Raw genomic sequence first — 17,219 nt, forward strand, 5'->3', positions numbered from 1 at the left:
GCCATAACAAATTATTGGAAATTGATCCTAAGAAGAAAATAGAAAATTAAGTAAAGAAAAAAAATAACGAAAGTCCTAAAATAAATACATATTATCATCACCTTGATCTGACCAAAGGCCCATCATCAAATGGCCGATTATGCTTTTTCACCTGGTTCCGCCTCAAAGTGATACACACACGATACGCTCCCCAATTTTATTATTATTATTTTTTTTTCATATACAGTTTCTTTTTCCTTAAAATTATTTTTAACTCCAAAACGCCGCTTCTCCAAAATTCAAAAATCTACCGTCTCTCTCTCTCTCTTTCTCCCCACACATTTCCACTCAGTCCCTTGGAATTCGATTTCTCAAGTTTGAATCAATTTCAATTCAATTGCCTTACTTTTTTTTGGATCGATTGATCTGTAAAATGAGTGTGTCTGAGGAAAATTTCGATCTTGAAGATAAAAGCCTAAGTCTAATTGATGTTAGCTTCGAGGACGATTGCCTCTACAATTCTCCTTCTCGTGACCCTCAATTTCTCCATTCTTCAGGTTCTTTCCTACTCTCTCTCTCTCTCTCTCTCTCTCTCTCTTAATTAGAATTTGTTAATGCGAAGCTGATTGATTTTGTTGATGCTGTTGTTTTGATTAAGTCTAATTATTCGATGATTGGTAAGTTGATATAATATGAAACTAATTTATAATTTGAGACTTATCAATGATTTCGAACAAAAGTGGAAAATAAAAATAGAAGCCAAGTTAAATTTTGAAATTAAAAAAAAAAATGTAGATGTGAAATGTAAGGAAATGAGTAATTTAAATAAAAGAAATAATAACTGGAAGAAGCTTCTGTTATGTGAAAGAATTTGTAAATTTTTTTTTTCCTTAAAAATGCTGTAGCTTTGCTATTGATAATGATGTGATTTTGTAGATTTCTGTGGTAAGGTAGCGCCCTTTAGTCTCTGCAACTTTTGTTTGATATAGTTTCTGCCAAAAGACGGAAATTTGCCTTACATTAATCACAGATTGATTTTACAGTTTCTATTCTGTGTTATTTTGAATTTATGTTTTTGAAATTGCAAAAGTCCCTTTCGTATAATCTGGCATAATAATGCTATATGCAGATGATCAGACACAGCATAAAACTGTTCAGTTTTCTCTGGGTGCGCAAACCCTAGGAGATTCTCTTGAAGGAGATGGACAAGTAACACAAAAACCACTTGAATCAGAACAAGAAAAGACAAGGAGAAATGAAAAGTACAACTTGCGGAAGAGTTTAGCCTGGGATAGTGCCTTTTTCACAAGTGCTGGTATTTTCCTATATTTATTTATTTTGTCCATTTGATGTTTGGAGTTCTTTAGTCTTTGTCAATATTGATATGATTTATTGTCTAACCAGGTGTTCTAGAACCAGATGAATTATCTAGCATAATTGGAGGAGCTGAGAAAGGTGAAAGAAAACATATGTTACCAGGAATTGAGGAGGATATACACAGATCTACTGATTCGATATCGACATTAGCAACGGATAGTTCAACTTTAGGAACTCTCGAGGATGACTTGTTTGGGGATATAAGAGCTTCAATACAGAAATCTAGTAAAACATTAAATACAGCATTTTCACAGGGTAAAGCGGGATCTGGAGCAGATGAGAGCAAACATACCAAATGTGAGTATCCTTATGTGATGTGGGGCAATAGAAAATACTGGATCCTGTTGGAATAACCTCTTTTCCTCACTCACAACTCATTATCGTTATAGACTTTATCATTTTATCAATAAGCATTGCTTATTTAATCAACACTGCAATGAAGGGTACTACTATATTTCCAGTCATTACTACCAAATGACCATTGTGCAACAGCTTTTCATTTCTGGTGATTTAGATTTTTGTTCAATGTGATGGCTTGAATGTCTAGGCAGATCTTATATTGTCCTTATGACTTAATATATGTTGGAAGTTCCTCCAAAGAGGCAGTATTAAAGATATACATTTTTTTCTATAAGACCAGTCCTCATTCCTGGACAAGAACCTGTGTTTTCGTTCTTCACAAGGTGACAGTGTTGGACAGGTCAAAGGACAATTTAAGTTGGGTCTACCTATAGACTCAATGGGTAAATGGTACATTATAGTCAGGAGTAAAAAAGAAATAGAAAGCAGGCTTTTCTCAAAGCTACTCTTTTACCTAGGCTTCCTACTAGGCCAAATTGAATTCCTTCCCCTTAAACATGCACATAAAGTTTCTTTCATTAGTTCCTATGCGATGAGAGTTTGAATTTCATAATCTGACTAATTGAGCAAGTCCTGGACATTTTATCTACTCTCTGCATTTCTTTGTGGATTATTTTTACACTAACAGTGAGTTTCCTTTCAGCCTTACAGAAGGTGGAGAATGTTTATCAAAATAAGGTAAATTCAATGGTTGTCAGCCCAAATCATCACTACTTAAATGGTACTTGGTCTATTATATTGTGAATTTCATTTGAAGACTCGGACATTTAGGCTATTGTATTGTGAGTTTCAGCTAAAGACTAAAGCTGCTCCCAGAAAGCCAAATGTTACCATCAAAGGATCAGGGAAAGTGGCAAACCAGGTCTCTCCTAGTGCACAAGCTTCAAAGGCATGTACCACTTGATGCTTAGAATTAAATTACATTTTCGCATTAAAATAGTCTCAATGTGAATTTTTTCATCATTCTAACTATAAGGAAACCAGGTTTCTCCTAATTCTCCACAAACTTCAAAGGGCATGTGTTTTTGATACTTCAGAAATGTGATTTTTTTGGGTTTGCATGAAAATGGTCTTGATGAATTTTACCCCCATTTTTACTAGAAGTGGACATTGTTTATTCAACAATTTTACACGTACGTTAGTCCTCATCTTAGTCTAAATCTTATCAGGCTAATCTAACCATGCAATATAATGGCTGACCCTCTGAACCCTGAAAACAAAGGGCGTCATGCATTGTTTAAGCTCTACGCAACTTTTGTAGGTTCTGTTTCATGTTGATGTTCACTTAAGCAGGGAGAAAACGAGCAGTTAAACAATGTAAAGCTGAATCGGGCATTTATGTTCTGACTTGCGCTATTTCTTTGCAGTCTAATTCCAAGAATGGAGAGGCAATTTCTTCTCTCTGTAAGCCACCTAAAATAGTAGGCAGACCTAGTGCCATCTTAGCAACAATAGCAGCAACCAAGAGAGCTTCATTGGGATTGGGTGCCAACCGTGTCAAAATGGAAAAGGATAATACAAAAAACTTAACTGCTCATTCAGAAAAATCAAAAAGTTTGCCTGGTATTTGAATCTGATTTTTTATTATTTATACTTTCCATATACACAGGTTGTGCTTGACTTTTGATATGCTTAATAGTGCCAGCTAAAGGAGCAAAAGTCCCTGCTGTTGGTGGTTCACGAAACACTGTGCCCAAGCCCATGCTACCTGTCAAGTCCTCTTTGCGTTCTTCTGTGGCAACTAAGAAACAGCTGACAACTTCTTCCTCTATTGACAGTTTGGAAAGCCTGTCATCCGACAGTAGCAGTAACCATTCCTTGAATATTGCGAAAAGAAAAATTGATTCCAGAACTTGTTCCACTGGCTCAACTGTCAAAAACACTTTGAGAACTGCATCAAGAAATAAGAATCAGCCAACAAGCCTGCTTACCTCACCTTATTTGAAGTCTCTGCCTAAGCCATCTTCTAGCATATCACCTGCAAGCTCTGTTAGTGAATGGTCTTCAGAATTATCGTCACCAACATCTACCATTAATAAAAGGTCAAACAGTTCAAGACCTAGCCTTGACAATGATCATGCCTCCCAAGTCTTGGCCTCTAAAAACAAGTGCTCAGTTGGACATGGTACACAAGTCTCTGGATTGCCAAGTGAGTGTGTAAAACAAGTCTCAAGAGGAAGTGGTGGACTTGTTCATCCAGATTCTGTTAAACCTTCAGGGCTTCGGATGCCATCGCCAAAGATTGGTTATTTTGATGGGGTCAGTTCTGATTTCCCTTTCTTAAGTATGATACACTAATTTGGAAGTGGTTTTGCCAAGGTATTTTACGAGAAAGAAAAAGTAAAAGCCACCATTTTTGAATGCCTGGGTTATGTATGCTAAAAAGATGTTTCGCTTAGAACTATGATGATAAAATCACCTCCTTACCCTTTATCACTTTTAAATCTGATTTTTTATTACTAATACATTCACTTGTGGTTTTTATGTTATGCAGGCAAGGTCAACAGTGCGTACTCCTAATGGAAGTAGCCAACCTCACCCAACTGTACCCAGTGACTTGCCTAGATTTGGTGCAGCAAATGTCAGCCCCAGTGGAGGGTCAAAAAACGTAAAACCTGGAAAGCTTCAACCAGCTAGAAATGTAGTGGTTCAGGGCACCAAAATTGCGGTTCAGAAACCAGCCTTGGAATGCCAACCTAAATCTCCTTTGCCTCTTCAGGAATCCTCAAATACTGCACCAAATGCTTTTAGTGCTACAAGAAATGAAAAAAACCGTCCTTGCATTTCTCTGAAGGTTCAGAATAGAAAGTCTCCTAAGGCTGAAAAAGTTGCAACTAAAGAAAGTAATACAGCAATTAACAATCCGGAATTTGGTTATGTTGAGACGAATAACAGCCTATGTAAGGATAAGATGAGTCCACAGGGCAAGGGTGATGCCTTTGTGAAAGATGCAGAGCTTGTTCTCAGTAATAGAGGATCTGGTACTACACATAATTCAAGTTCTGTATCCGAGGTTGAAAATATAACGATTTCGCAGAAAGCAGGTGAGGGTGCAATATGTGGTGAAAAGAATGATTTGAGTTCCTTTTCTAATGTCAAGGAGAAGGAAAAAGCTTGTGTTCAGGATCAAGTTGATGGTTTGATCCAACACGTTGGAGCATTGGATATTTGTCAGGAGATCCAGCAAAAACCCATTGGTGATTTTCTTTCTATTGATGACGTGAATGAAAGCACAGAAGTTAATACTAATGCCCTACAGGCATTTGTGAAGTTATCAATTCCTGCCCCCTCTCTCACTCCAATTGATGGGGTAAAAGTAGCCGAGATTGATAAGAGCTAAGAAATAGCTTAAACCAAATAAGCAGTGAGTTTCTTGAAGGAATAAAGTTTATCTAGATCAGTTACCAGGCACAGTTGGACTTCATTCTTCTCTTGCATTTTACTACACTATTCGTTTCAATGTTAGGTCACCCCTAATTATCTAATTAAATACTTTTTGCACAAGTTTCCTAAGTTCTGCTGAAACTGCCTTGTCGGCTAATGCTGTGCAGGTACTTTTGTCCTTGGAGCGAGAATCTGATGAGAATTATTTTTTTACTTTAAGACTCGAAAGGAAAATGTCTCCAAACTCTGAGATCCGAAAGTGTAGCTTTAGGAAGTTCTCTGTCCTTGATGCAGATTGTGTTAGAAATAAGTCATTAAACAGAGCTGCACGTATTAGGTGTTGATGTACATTTTATGATCATGTATAATCTTTTAAGTCAGTTAATATTTTCTTTTCATCTTTTTGGAATTTCATATTAGTTTGTAGTAGTTGGTTTTGAGTACAATTCTTTCTGCCAGAAGAAATAATTGATTTTGTTCCTCTCTATTGCACAAAATTTTAAGGGTCAGAATTTTGCAAATGAAGAGGCCATGGCTCGGCCTTGCATTATACTTGTGTTAGCCAATAGCTAACTAGAGATTGAGAAGGACACATGGGAGGGCCAATAGAAAGATGAGATCAATTTTTCTTTAGCACGGATTTCACATTTTAAATTACTTCGAAATCACAGCCAAGTTTTTTCACAGATTTCAATTTCCTTTTTATCAATGACACCATGCTAATTGTTAACGAGTATGAAATATAGCATGTATTTCAATGTTAAAGAGGAAATTTTGAGGCGACAGTGAATGATAATCTCGGACAAATATTAAAACCAAAAATATTCAATACAGTAACTAGAAAGGTTAAAAATGTTCAACAGATCCACTAAAAAACAGAGAGAAGCATATCGGATTCTTTGAAAGGTTTAGCAATAGATAGTAGAATCTCTCCACATTGCAAAATCTTAAGCTTAAGATCTTGGTTTTTCCTTCTTCTCCTTGAAGAGGGCAAGAAGGGAGACACCAGAGACCTTCACAACCTTAAATCTAACACCAGGAATATCTCCCACAGCATGACCCTTACGTCCAAAACCAGCAATCAAAACCTCATCCTACAATAACAAATTACAGACAACACTGTTAGAAACACACAAGTCAAGTCTGAAACCCAACACAATTAAGGTGTGTAGACTACTCACATTCTCTTCAATATAGTTTAAGCAACCATCATTGGGAACAAAGGCAGCTATCTTCTTCCCATTTTTAATAAGTTGAACTCTAGCACACTTTCTGATAGCAGAGTTAGGCTGCTTGGCCTCAATACCTCTGTCAATTAAACAGGCACCCGCACAACTTAGAATACACTTTTCTAAACATGAAAAACCAAAGTAAAATGGAAGTAGGCTTACATCTTTTCAAGGACAATTCCTTTAGCATGGGAAGAACCAGCAAATGGCTTCTTCCATTCATTACCAAGGTGAGATTTCTTGTATGCCTTGTCAGCCCACCTTTGCCTTCTGCGGTGGGACTTCAGTTTGCGGGCAGCTCCCATACCACGTGTCTTCCTGAGAGATGATTGTGCAAAAGGAGCAAAGTGCATCAGGAAACATATTCTTATAAGAATAGAATCTACAATTACTTCGGTGAATACAAAAATAACGAATACATGCTGCAAGGATGGACTATCTATCAAATCAGCAAACTGTAAACATGCTCCACAAATGAAAATATATATATAACATATATCTTTTAGATTCTTAATATTTTTTCCCCTCCACGCCAACTATAACAATCTCCTTATCATCCAATGAGTAATACTTGCTCTTATGGGAGCAGTCACTGATCATAACTAATGACAAAAAGTCTTGCAATACATTTGTAACCAAACTGTGATCTAATACTTAGCATGAGATCTAAAACTAAAACAAACACCAAAACCTAAAAGCTTATATCTTGGAAAAAGACCCTGCTATTTGACATAACTCTCAGGTAATTTTCAGTCTTCATCAGGAGCGAAATTTAAAATCAATTCATAGACTAATTATCTACGCTAAAACCATCTTCAAATCATAATTAATTACCCCACGAATACAAATTTATCTAAGAACAAGATGAATAGAATTTAACACTAAGCATAAATGCCATTTTATTATAACCGAAGTTCCAAATTTTTTATTAATAAACCGCACTACGAAGTTTACACAACGTAAAGAATTAGGACAACAATAGACATATAAAGCTTGAAGATTTTCCAGTCACTAAAGAACAACAAGAAAACACGTTCTAAAGCTACATCTTTACAGATTACAAAGAAAAAAATCAAAGAAATAAAAAAAGACAGGGAGCGTACCCCATGGCTGCTGAAACAAGTTTCTTCGAAGGCGACGAGGGTCTTTAGAGCTTGAAGGTGAAGAGAACAGGAGCCAGTAGCCGCTACTTAAAACCCTAACCCTAAAATTGCTGCTGATGCGCTCTGTTTATAGAGATTGAAGTGAAGTGGAGTTGGTCCATCAAAGTTTCTTTGGGCTTGAAGTATTGGGTTTTATTTGGGCCTATTTCTCAGGTGACCAGGCCATATTACCGGGTCCCTATGAGCTCATAAGTCATTTTGCACATTACATGACATTTATTTATTTTTACTTACCGTCAAATATATATTTAAATACTTTAACTTTTTATAAATTAATCATTTTAATACATTAAATTTTAATTTAATTTAATACTTTTTAACTTATATTTTTTAATATTTAAATATTTTTTGACATATGATTTTATTTAACATGTCCACATGTACTATACATAAGTGTCTTAATGTTATCATTAAAAAAAGTTAAGATTAGATTAAAACCAAAACTAAAAATATTTTATAAATTATAAAAACAAAACTTAGGTAATTATTATATTATATTGAATACTAAAATATTAAAGTAACTAAATGATTAAAAATCAAAGTGTCTATTGTATCTTTTACTTACTGTTATATCGTGGGAATGAAATGTGCAGCTGATATAGTTTGATTATTTCAGAAAATGGGACCACATTTTTCATTTTATTTAAAATACAGTTTTAATATATAATTAAGCTGAATTTGTGAACTGTAATCTGATGAGTTCAAGAATAAAATGAAATATTTATAGGGTAATTTATTTGACTCTCCTGAGGTATAGTCAAATATTCAAGTCAATCCCTCAGTTTTCTTTTTAAAATATATTATAACCTTCATATGTTTTGAGTTTACTCCACACAACTAAACTGCAAAAGATTAGCAACAATAAGGAATCAAAAGAGGAGAAAGAGAGCAATTATGTCTGCATACACGATGCTCAGGTAAACAAAAAAAGAAAAGGAAAAAAGAAAAGAAAAGAACAAAAGAGGTCCTTCCATCTTTTTTTAATCATCTGTTCCAAATTAATACATAATCTTTTCTTGAATAGCAAAAGGAAACTGTTTTGTACTGTAGACAAGATGTCAAGGAGAGAGCTAATAGAATCCTGGCCATGCTAGTATTTAGATGCCAATACAAACATCAGGTGAAACAAAATGGATATTCCAAAGTTCTTCAGCTTCCACATTAGCTATACAGTAGTCTGCAAAAGAGTTATAGTCTTCAAAGATAAAGCTGTTCAATACATTGAAACTTAGCTGCCCATCAAGCATCAGATCCTGCTAGATATTAAAATAAGAACATTAAATAAATTTCACTAATCAAAATAATACAGCAACTGCAAAAATAACCAATGTAATCTAGAATGCAACCTGTCAGATACTGTCTACTTCTGACCCTTCTTCCACAAGACCCCGATCTTCTTCAACATGTTCCCATTTTTCTTCTTTGGCGAGTCATCCTCCATGTCTTCAGAATAAGGTGAACCCATAGCGCCAGCAATAGTGTTGTAGCTGTTTTCAAGTGAACCCGTTCTTTCCACAAATTTCCCATTGTTCCCTGATGAAAGCATAGCAGCTGCTGCCTCAGCTGCCTTTCTCCACTGGTCTGATTGCACCTTTAACCTCCTCAACTCAGCTTCCATTTCTGTGTTTGCTGCCTGGGCTGCATCCAGCTGCTCAGTTGCTCGTGCTGCTTTTCTGCTATTTTTATCTACTTCTTCTGTTAGATGACCAAGTTTCATCAGAGCCTCTCGCTCTGCAGCCTTTGCTGTTTCTGCCAAGGAAACAGCTTCATCATTGATTTCACTCCTCTCCATCTCCCCCTTCTTGATTTCCATCTTGAGTATCTCATTCTCTTCAGTTACATTCTGCAATTCCGCCTCCTTATCTAACAGGCTTGCCTTCAAGTCTGCCAATTCATGCTCTAACTTCTTCAGTTCTATTGCAAGTTCAGATTCTCTTTCACTAGGCTGATTTTTCTCAAACTTCAAATTCAGACCCTCATTCTCCTCTGAAATATTCTGCAATTCAGTTTCCTTATCCATCAGCTTGGCCCTTAGTTCTTCAATATTACTCTTAGCATTCTTTAATTCAGCCTCCAACTCAGTCTCTCTTTTTCTTGATTCTAATTTTACTTGTTCAACTTGTTCATAAGCACTTCTAATCTGCAATGTGCTTTGAATGTATTCTTCCTGGTATCTGGCCTCAGATGCCTCCAGTGCAGATCTCAACTGACCCAATTCAAATTTCAATGAGTTGAGTTCTGAAATAAGCTGATTTGTTCCATCATTTTCTTCACTCTCTTGTGGAGGTCCAGTGTCCACTGTAGAATTCACCAATTTACCATCAGTATTAGCTAGATCTGCCTTCAGTTTGCTAATAAGCTCCTCCAATGACTTCACTTGAGTTTTTGACTGTTCAAGCTCTAAGGACAAGGAGTTGTAAGCCTCCATGGCTTTGCTGCCTTCTGACCGGTGCATTTCTGCAGTTGCCTTTGCTATTTCCAATTGCTTTTCAGTTTTACTTACTAGTTCCAGGGCTTGAGCTTCTGATTCCCTGCAATCACTAAGCTCATTTTTCAGTTTCTCAACAAGGGAAAGAGTTTCAGTTAGTTCCATTCTCAAGCCTTGTAGATCGGCATGTGCTGACTCTGCATGTTTTGTTTGTGTATTTTCAGATTGCATTACCATTTCCAGCTGACCTTTGAGCTTCTGGATTTCATTCATGGCAGAAGCTAATGCCGCAGAGTCCATGGAATGCTGCTTCTGGACAGCCTCAAGTTCAGACTGCCAGGCTTTATCTCGATCATGGGATATTTTACGGAGCTCTTGAACCCGAGCGTCCTCAGAAGCAGAAAGTTCCATCAGTTGCTGTTCGGATTCCTCAAGCTTAGCTGACATAGTTAATAGCTGCTTCTTGGTGTCTTCAGCTTCCTGATGAGCTCGCCTCTTCCATGACTCAGATGTATTCAGCTGATCCTTTGCCTTCTTCAGATCCTCCTGGAGCTGAGCTAGCTGAGACTCTAATTCAGATACTCTGCTTGGGCGCTTTTTCTAGAGTTCACAAGACAGGATGGAAATTGAATAAACAAACAGCTTAAACAAATTTAACTGGCAACACAAATATTAAGAGCAAAAAATTGTAAAATAGAAAGTCATATGGCTAAAACCTGCTTAATGCTGGTGATATATGCATTTCCTTGGTAACACATGATAAGTATCTAGCCTATGAAATTTGTCACTATAAGTATGAAATAGTTTTTGTTACAAGTGATCGATGAGTACCTCGATTGCTGGACTTCGTGGTGATCTACGCTCAGTGACTTTAGGACTTTTGTCTTTTGGGGTTCTATTTGCTGGATTTGGAGATGAGACCGAGTCAGAATCGGATCCTGGTGTCTTCAGTTGGCGTGCAGTCCGTGGTGTTGCAGGAGATTTTCTTTGAGGAACTTCTGAAGAGCTAGTTCTGCTTGCAAAGCTGAAGGAACGACAGTTAGACATGCACAAAAATTTTAAAAAGTACTTAGTTCCAACAATTAATGCTGAAGAAACAACAGAGGGATAAAGCAGAACTTATTTCAGTTAACTTCAAACAATTGATTTAGAAATAACACTGGTATTAATACACGTGTTCTGTTAGGTGATACAACTGCAATACCTGCCACGTCTTCAATAGATTAGCCATGCTCAAATTCAACACCCACCCACCACATGGATATTGATGCATCACCAGACAATAAATAAAAGTAATCTCAGGATAAAATTTTTTTTCCCTTTTTATTAACTTTTCAGATATTAGCTGATAAATTTATAGTTATTGCTCAAACAGAAAAATTTAAGTTATAGTGAAGAAAAAGAAAACAAAGGTATTGAAGGAAAAATAAAAGGACAGCATATCCTATATGGTTGAGGTGGATATATCAATTGATGTAATGCACAGAAAAGCATCTAGTTTTAAGTTGGCGTATTGACATCTAAACTGAACATGAAGTGTATTTCAGATGAGTTGTTTTAAACACTAAGTGACACCTCAAAATAGTACTCATGACACTCTAGATAAAAGAGCCAAAAAAAAAAAAAAAACCATAGAAGTGTCTTCCATTAACACAATTATGGTTAAATATTTATGCCATTAAGAAGGGCTCATCAATCACAAACCATATTAATAAACTCTTAGAATTCCTTTTGGTGACTGGTTGTGACTGAAGCAAACGGCATAGTGTCATAACTTGACCCCATTTCTTGTAGAAACTTAATTTTCCATAGACTCTACTATCTGCTGTTAGTTACCAAAAACTGAATCTTCTATCATTAAGACATGCATTGCAGAAGGCAAACAAACTCAAAAGGAATCAAGAGGCAGCCCCACCTAAAGAACAAAGAACTAAATGGATGTAACTTGCTAGCAAAAGGTGAAATTGAGTTAACAGCACAAGGGTAATCATTTTGAGAAAAAGAAACCAAAAAATAGTAAAGTGCGACGAAAGTCCATAGCAATACCTTGCTTTTGGAGTCTGCATTGTTTCTTCTCTATTCTTGAGTAGAAGAGATAAAAGATTGAATTAGTAATGTCCTTGTTGAAACCTCCACCTGACCTGACCCACACCACCTGCAATTGTTCAGAGAAGTCCTTTGAGTGAGAAAGAAAATCAAAAGAGAAACTATTATATATGTATTCAAAAGTAAAGATATGCATAACTCAAAAAGGACAGCCACCTCTAATTGGTTTGCACATACCATAACAAACTAGCAAGCTAACAACAAAACAATACAATCCCTTCAAAGAAACTCCTTAGAAACTACCCCCACTACTACCAACCAAACAACTAGACAAAAGATTAAAACCAAAGAAAAAAAGTTGCAATAGAAAAGATTTCACTAAACATTCAACATATTATCCATCTTAGTAATTTTATATCTACCGTATAATCCATCTTAATGATTTTTCTTTTCTCCCTTTATTTTTACTCCAGTACTCGTGTTATGCTCCATACAAGGTTATGAACCGACAATGGGCCAACAAAAAGATAAATGGCAATAATAACACCAAACAAATGGCCGTCTATGTGTTTAATTTAAAAGATTTTGTGTGTTTCTGTGTCTATATGTGCGCATGCCCTTCCTACACAACAGCCCATTGCAGCTTAAAAATCAGAGTCTAGAAACATATCATAACAACAAGAGTGGAAAAAAATGAACTGTTCTCTGTAAATTAGGAGAAGAAAATTGACACAGATTTCCTTCTTCATGTCTCATAAAGGAAATAAAAATATAGGTTAACCCCAGAAACTATCAACCCTAAGGAGGAAAAAATTAAAAACAAACACAAAAGATTGATTAAATTGCATAGCAGCAATTTTCAGGCCTTGCCTGTGTGGTTCTTCAGCAACTAAAAGCTGTCAAAAAATCATAGCTTTTGCGAAGTAAAAAGCCAAGCTACCAAATCATTTCATTAAAACCTATAAAAGAATTCTGAAAAAAGAGAAAAAAGAATCATGAAGCGCATACAACATAAAAATATGGCAATAACGACCCAAGAACATCAAAACAGAACAATACTAAACACCTCAAATACTTTTTAAACTTCAGGAGTTAAAACACTTAGATCTACAGAAGATTTTTTTACAAGAAGCCACCATCAGAAATTAGATAAAAGTGCATACGGAGATCCGAGTTTAGCAGAGAATCAAAAGGCACGGTTCCCAATAATAAATCTAAAACCTGAATGGAGTAACAAAAGTAAAAAATCAAAGCTTGACTCTTTTTTAAACGAAATCTTCGAACCCCAGAAACAAGCCACGTTCAAGCTCTGCAGACCAGCCAAAGATTCCACAATTTCATGGATAAGCAGAGCCTTTACCAGGGAAAACGACATTTCTTTGAAAATAAAACTTGAAGAAGCAATTGTACTAGTAACAAGTTCCTAAAACAAACGAACCTTAAAGTCCATTTAAAATCTCAAATTTTTCTATGAAGCACCTAACGTTCAAACTTCAAAGAAGAAGAAAGAACGAAAGAAAAAACTCCATTGCTGAAGAATTAGCAACCAATAACATCTGAGTTTCTCACCAAAAAAATTCTCTGCTTTGGAAAGGTTTTAGCTTTGGCAGGTTTGCTAGGTATGCGCTGCTGCAACACAAAGTTCTGTGTTTCTTTTTCCTCTTTTCAACTGCCGAGAATGTGAAACAGAAGAGTTTCAAAGCCCTAGAAAACCCTAGTTTAGTTAAACCAAACAAGGTGTTATTGACTGCATTGGTAGAGCAGAGAAGAGAGTTCAGCTGCTTTCTTCAGCTACTTCTTAGCTCACTTCCCGAGTCTCTTCTCTCTTTTGTCTCTGTTACTTGTCAGAAGAAAATAAAAATAAAAATAAAAAAGAAAGTAAGCTAATGCTACTGTTCATATATGCAGAGAAACCATTGGGTCACCTTCCTATTTTATATATATATATAAATATATTTTTCATTTCTACTTTCAAAAGCATAGCTATCTATTAAAACCCAATAGATTAATTTTATGTGCAAACTCAGGCATTTACCCATGTTACTACAGAAATGAAAAATAAGTAATTAATTTGAAACTTGTGAGTGCAAGATGATAACTGCCAAAGCAAACCAAAACTCTGAATAATTTGAACAAGAAAATGACAAAACAGTTTCTCTCATCAGGGGATCTTTGATTAACCCCTAGCTAAACACAGAAGCTTAAACGGTTAAATGGGATCCTTGTAATCAAAGCCAAATGACAAACTGACAAGCAACTTTGGTTTTGTCCTCAAGTGGTCAACACACCTGTAGTTCTTTTCTTGTAACAATTCATCCACTATAGCTTTTACTTTACAAAGAATTAGTGGGTTGCGCTGAACCTTGTCACATATGGGTTTGGATCGGGTTATAGCCCGACCATATTCAGAATGTAGCAGGACATGAAAGTTAATGCGGGTCATTGTTGCTGCTCACTGCCATGCATACACATGTGCTACCTCTGCCTTCCTGTTCAGGGCACGGCAAAATCAATATCATCTAAACTGATATGATATTTAACTGATTCCTACTGGTCCATAGGTAATGTTTTGTGATCAATTAATTTTTTAGTACTTTTCTAGTCTTGAATATAACTTAACTACATTTGCTATTATGTTTTCCAAACCAAACTTTTCAAAGATATTTCTTTTTTGAGTTCTAAAGAACTGAAAAATTTTAATACCTTTTTCTAAAAGTAAATTTAACAAAAGCAGCCTAATTATTAATTCAAAATTGATAGGCAATGCCTATCATGTTATACCTTAAGTTGAGTCATACAACAAAAACCAAACCACCCAACAAAGTATTACCTTGTCACATGATACTTAGGCCATATGTTTCCTTCCCTATAATAATCATGCACTTGGGTTTTTAAATGCTCAAATCTTGAGTGCTTTGAAAGTACTTAAAAATGAGCAAATAGCCATTGAAAAATACTCTTTTTATTGGAGAGACTTAAACATGTGTGGATCACAATCATAATACCTTTTAGCTCCTAAGTCCCACCCCTATTTATTTCTTTGAGGATTAATCCGAAGACTATTATTTTAAAGTATTAAAGTATAGAAGTTGAGGATATCATATGTTCAAAGTGTTTGCTTTGTTTAGAATGAAAGCAACGTAAATTGATATGAATACATATATAGTGGCTTTTGTGGGTGTTTGATAATTTTCCTTGAACAGTAATTTACCTCCAAAAAGCTATGTGACAACTCAATTTTTTGCAGTGGGACATTATCATTCATCGACTAAAGAAAACAACATAATGGGGACTAAATGTTTTAGTTGTTTTTGAGAAATTATAGAAGTCATTTTTGTTTGATATGTTTAGTCTTGATGTGGTATGAAATAAGTGTTCCTCCCGGATCGAATCACCAGAACTTGACATATAAATATCAGAATTTCCCTTCCGTGATATATACACCTGCAGAGGGAATAATCTGTCAATTTCCAAAGCAAATCTCACCAGAAGTTCTAATCCATCCAGGTCACATGGAAATGCATAAATTGGCTTGTATTCAGCCACAAAGTTCAGTAATGACGGCTCATGCATAAGCACAAGCAGCAGCATCTGGTTTAGGAAGTTTCTCCCGTTGCCGAGTAACAGGATTTGCAGATGTAGTAGGCCTCGAGTCCTGTACGATCCTAGATCAGCAGAGAGCTCCATTGGACGAACACCTGACGTCGACCAGTTCAAGCAAAAACTTCAAAGATGGGTCTGGAACTTCATATGCCATTGGGTCAAGGGACCTAAATGTTGAATTCTGCAGGGATGAATGAGATTGGCAAAAGAAGCCTGATACATCATGGAACAGTTGTGAGCAAGGAAAGGAGTTGAAATATAAATCTTCCACTCTCAGACAAACATTGGTGCATCAACGAAGTGATTTAGCAGGATAATAATCTTACAAAGAATGTTCCAGGTTTCTTTGCTCCATCCACCATTTAACTTGCAAGTAAAACTTGTATATCATTCCACTTAATGAATAGCAGCCAAACCTTAATAATCAAAACTACAGGTTAAGTTATTATTACAAGAGGACAGAAAAAAAGCTTCTTATGCTAGGACCATTATATAGAGAAATTAAATCTTCTAGTAATTAGGACCCTGACATTATTCTACATAAAATAAGAAAATCTAAACAAATAGAAAGGAAACTCACACCAATCAGGATCATACTATGCTTGTGCAAGTGCTCAAGTTCTGGTTATGCTTGCATTAATTACACCAGATGGTTCAATCAATTTTGAAGCCATGGCCTAGAAATTATGCTGAAAATCATCTTTACAATCCTAAAAGAGGAAAAAACAATACAAGCTGGAGCTGAAAATTGTGAGTATCCCTTATGAAGCCATAAAAGTGTCCACTTGTAGGACTTTTGGATTAGCTGTTATCAGAGATCTACTCTATGAGGCTTGTAGGAAACATATATAAGCAAGTAATAACCTCTAATTAAAAGTTCCAAATTAGATTTTAAATGAAAGCAGCAACAGCAGGAATAACCTAATAGTAGCACCTTGTTGATCTGCTCCGAGAAGACTGAGCCAGCTGATTTTTCCGACAAAATCGAATCAAAGTAGGGTTAAGGAATCCAAACGCCAGACTACATGCACAGGAATTGCATAATTGTAACATTGTTCAAAGTTAACAGGAATGGATATCCCACCCAGTATGTTTGACTTTGAGAAGTCGAACCATGTAAGCTTTCCACATCTCATGCAAAGAATCAAACCGGTCATGTAAATTCAAAGCAGAATGAAATTTTATGAGAAAAAGTATCAGTATTCAAAGGGCAGCTGTTGTAGAATAACTACAGATTAAAGAACTTGATAATTTTGGCATGCATCTCTCGTGTTCTATAACAATTGCTATTTTGTTGTTCTCCAGTAGTTTTATAGTAATAACATCTTAAGATAGACTCAAAGCGCAGCCTAGAAAGAGACCATGTGTGGCAATCAAACCTACAATACAGGAGCATCAAACTCACTTTTAGAGATCTTGGGGCAGATCAAATGATCCACCATTTTTATGTTGCTTCACATGCATGGACCTTTTAGAGCGCTTTGAGTGAGTTTGAAAATCTCTAACATGACAACTCATAGATTTGCCACGCCCTTATACATAATTGTCAAGAAGGATCCAATTATCCAGTTCTTCTTTTTTGGCAGAATCACCATGTTGAAGAAGTTCATCTAAAATCATGCTTCCCTTTTTACTCTGAAACTGCAGAAT

At 35.9% G+C, this 17,219-nt stretch overlaps 3 protein-coding genes across 7 annotated transcripts; 1 reads left to right on the top strand and 2 right to left on the bottom strand.

Annotated features, from left to right (window-relative positions):
• Nucleotides 1-169: 169 nt before the first annotated feature.
• LOC8283823 lies at nt 170-5,498 on the top strand. Of its 3 annotated transcripts, XM_015723026.3 has the most exons (9): nt 170-536; nt 1,109-1,294; nt 1,384-1,653; nt 2,360-2,394; nt 2,510-2,605; nt 3,084-3,279; nt 3,356-3,975; nt 4,211-5,080; nt 5,268-5,498. In XM_015723026.3, exons 1-8 carry the CDS (start codon nt 413-415, stop codon nt 5,054-5,056), a joined length of 2,373 nt encoding a protein of 790 aa, XP_015578512.2. In that variant the 5' UTR covers nt 170-412; the 3' UTR covers nt 5,057-5,080; nt 5,268-5,498. The 3 variants fall into 3 exon arrangements, with proteins under 3 accessions (XP_015578512.2, XP_015578511.2, XP_048226252.1); XM_015723025.3 differs by having other exon boundaries at nt 4,211-5,498; XM_048370295.1 differs by having other exon boundaries at nt 3,362-3,975; nt 4,211-5,498.
• A 388-nt stretch (nt 5,499-5,886) lies between these two features.
• Nucleotides 5,887-7,588, bottom strand: LOC8283822 (40S ribosomal protein S23). The gene is made up of 4 exons (XM_002525135.4): nt 7,433-7,588; nt 6,492-6,647; nt 6,282-6,408; nt 5,887-6,194 (listed from the first exon to the last, which is right to left on the bottom strand). Exons 1-4 carry the CDS (start codon nt 7,435-7,437, stop codon nt 6,054-6,056), a joined length of 429 nt encoding a protein of 142 aa, XP_002525181.1. The 5' UTR covers nt 7,438-7,588; the 3' UTR covers nt 5,887-6,053.
• An 857-nt stretch (nt 7,589-8,445) lies between these two features.
• LOC8283821 (interactor of constitutive active ROPs 2, chloroplastic) lies at nt 8,446-13,921 on the bottom strand. 3 transcript variants are annotated; one of them, XM_015723015.3, is made up of 5 exons: nt 13,536-13,921; nt 11,967-12,075; nt 10,752-10,944; nt 8,839-10,520; nt 8,446-8,745 (listed from the first exon to the last, which is right to left on the bottom strand). In XM_015723015.3, the coding sequence occupies exons 2-4, from the start codon at nt 11,984-11,986 to the stop codon at nt 8,853-8,855; spliced, it is 1,881 nt and encodes a 626-aa protein (XP_015578501.1). In that variant the 5' UTR covers nt 11,987-12,075; nt 13,536-13,921; the 3' UTR covers nt 8,446-8,745; nt 8,839-8,852. The 3 variants fall into 3 exon arrangements, with proteins under 3 accessions (XP_015578501.1, XP_015578502.1, XP_002525180.2); XM_015723016.3 differs by having other exon boundaries at nt 10,752-10,932; nt 13,536-13,914; XM_002525134.4 differs by lacking the exons at nt 11,967-12,075; nt 13,536-13,921 and having other exon boundaries at nt 10,752-11,068.
• Between the last annotated feature and the right edge of the window lie 3,298 nt (nt 13,922-17,219).

The sequence above is a fragment of the Ricinus communis genome, chromosome 10, assembly GCF_019578655.1.
Source record: "Ricinus communis isolate WT05 ecotype wild-type chromosome 10, ASM1957865v1, whole genome shotgun sequence".
In the NCBI taxonomy this organism is placed as follows: Eukaryota; Viridiplantae; Streptophyta; class Magnoliopsida; order Malpighiales; family Euphorbiaceae; genus Ricinus; species Ricinus communis.

Coding starts and splice junctions, on each gene's coding strand:
- LOC8283823 (XM_015723025.3), top strand. CDS start 413: ATGAGTGTGTCTGAGGAAAATTTCGATCTTGAAGATAAAAGCCTAAGT. Junction 1,295..1,383: donor TGCCTTTTTCACAAGTGCTG/GTATTTTCCTAT, acceptor TTGTCTAACCAG/GTGTTCTAGAACCAGATGAA. Junction 1,654..2,359: donor TGAGAGCAAACATACCAAAT/GTGAGTATCCTT, acceptor GTTTCCTTTCAG/CCTTACAGAAGGTGGAGAAT.
- LOC8283822 (XM_002525135.4), bottom strand. Junction 6,409..6,491: donor GGAATTGTCCTTGAAAAGAT/GTAAGCCTACTT, acceptor TTTAATTGACAG/AGGTATTGAGGCCAAGCAGC. Junction 6,195..6,281: donor TAAACTATATTGAAGAGAAT/GTGAGTAGTCTA, acceptor TTGTTATTGTAG/GATGAGGTTTTGATTGCTGG.
- LOC8283821 (XM_002525134.4), bottom strand. CDS start 10,967: ATGTCTAACTGTCGTTCCTTCAGCTTTGCAAGCAGAACTAGCTCTTCA. Junction 10,521..10,751: donor CACGAAGTCCAGCAATCGAG/GTACTCATCGAT, acceptor TGTGAACTCTAG/AAAAAGCGCCCAAGCAGAGT.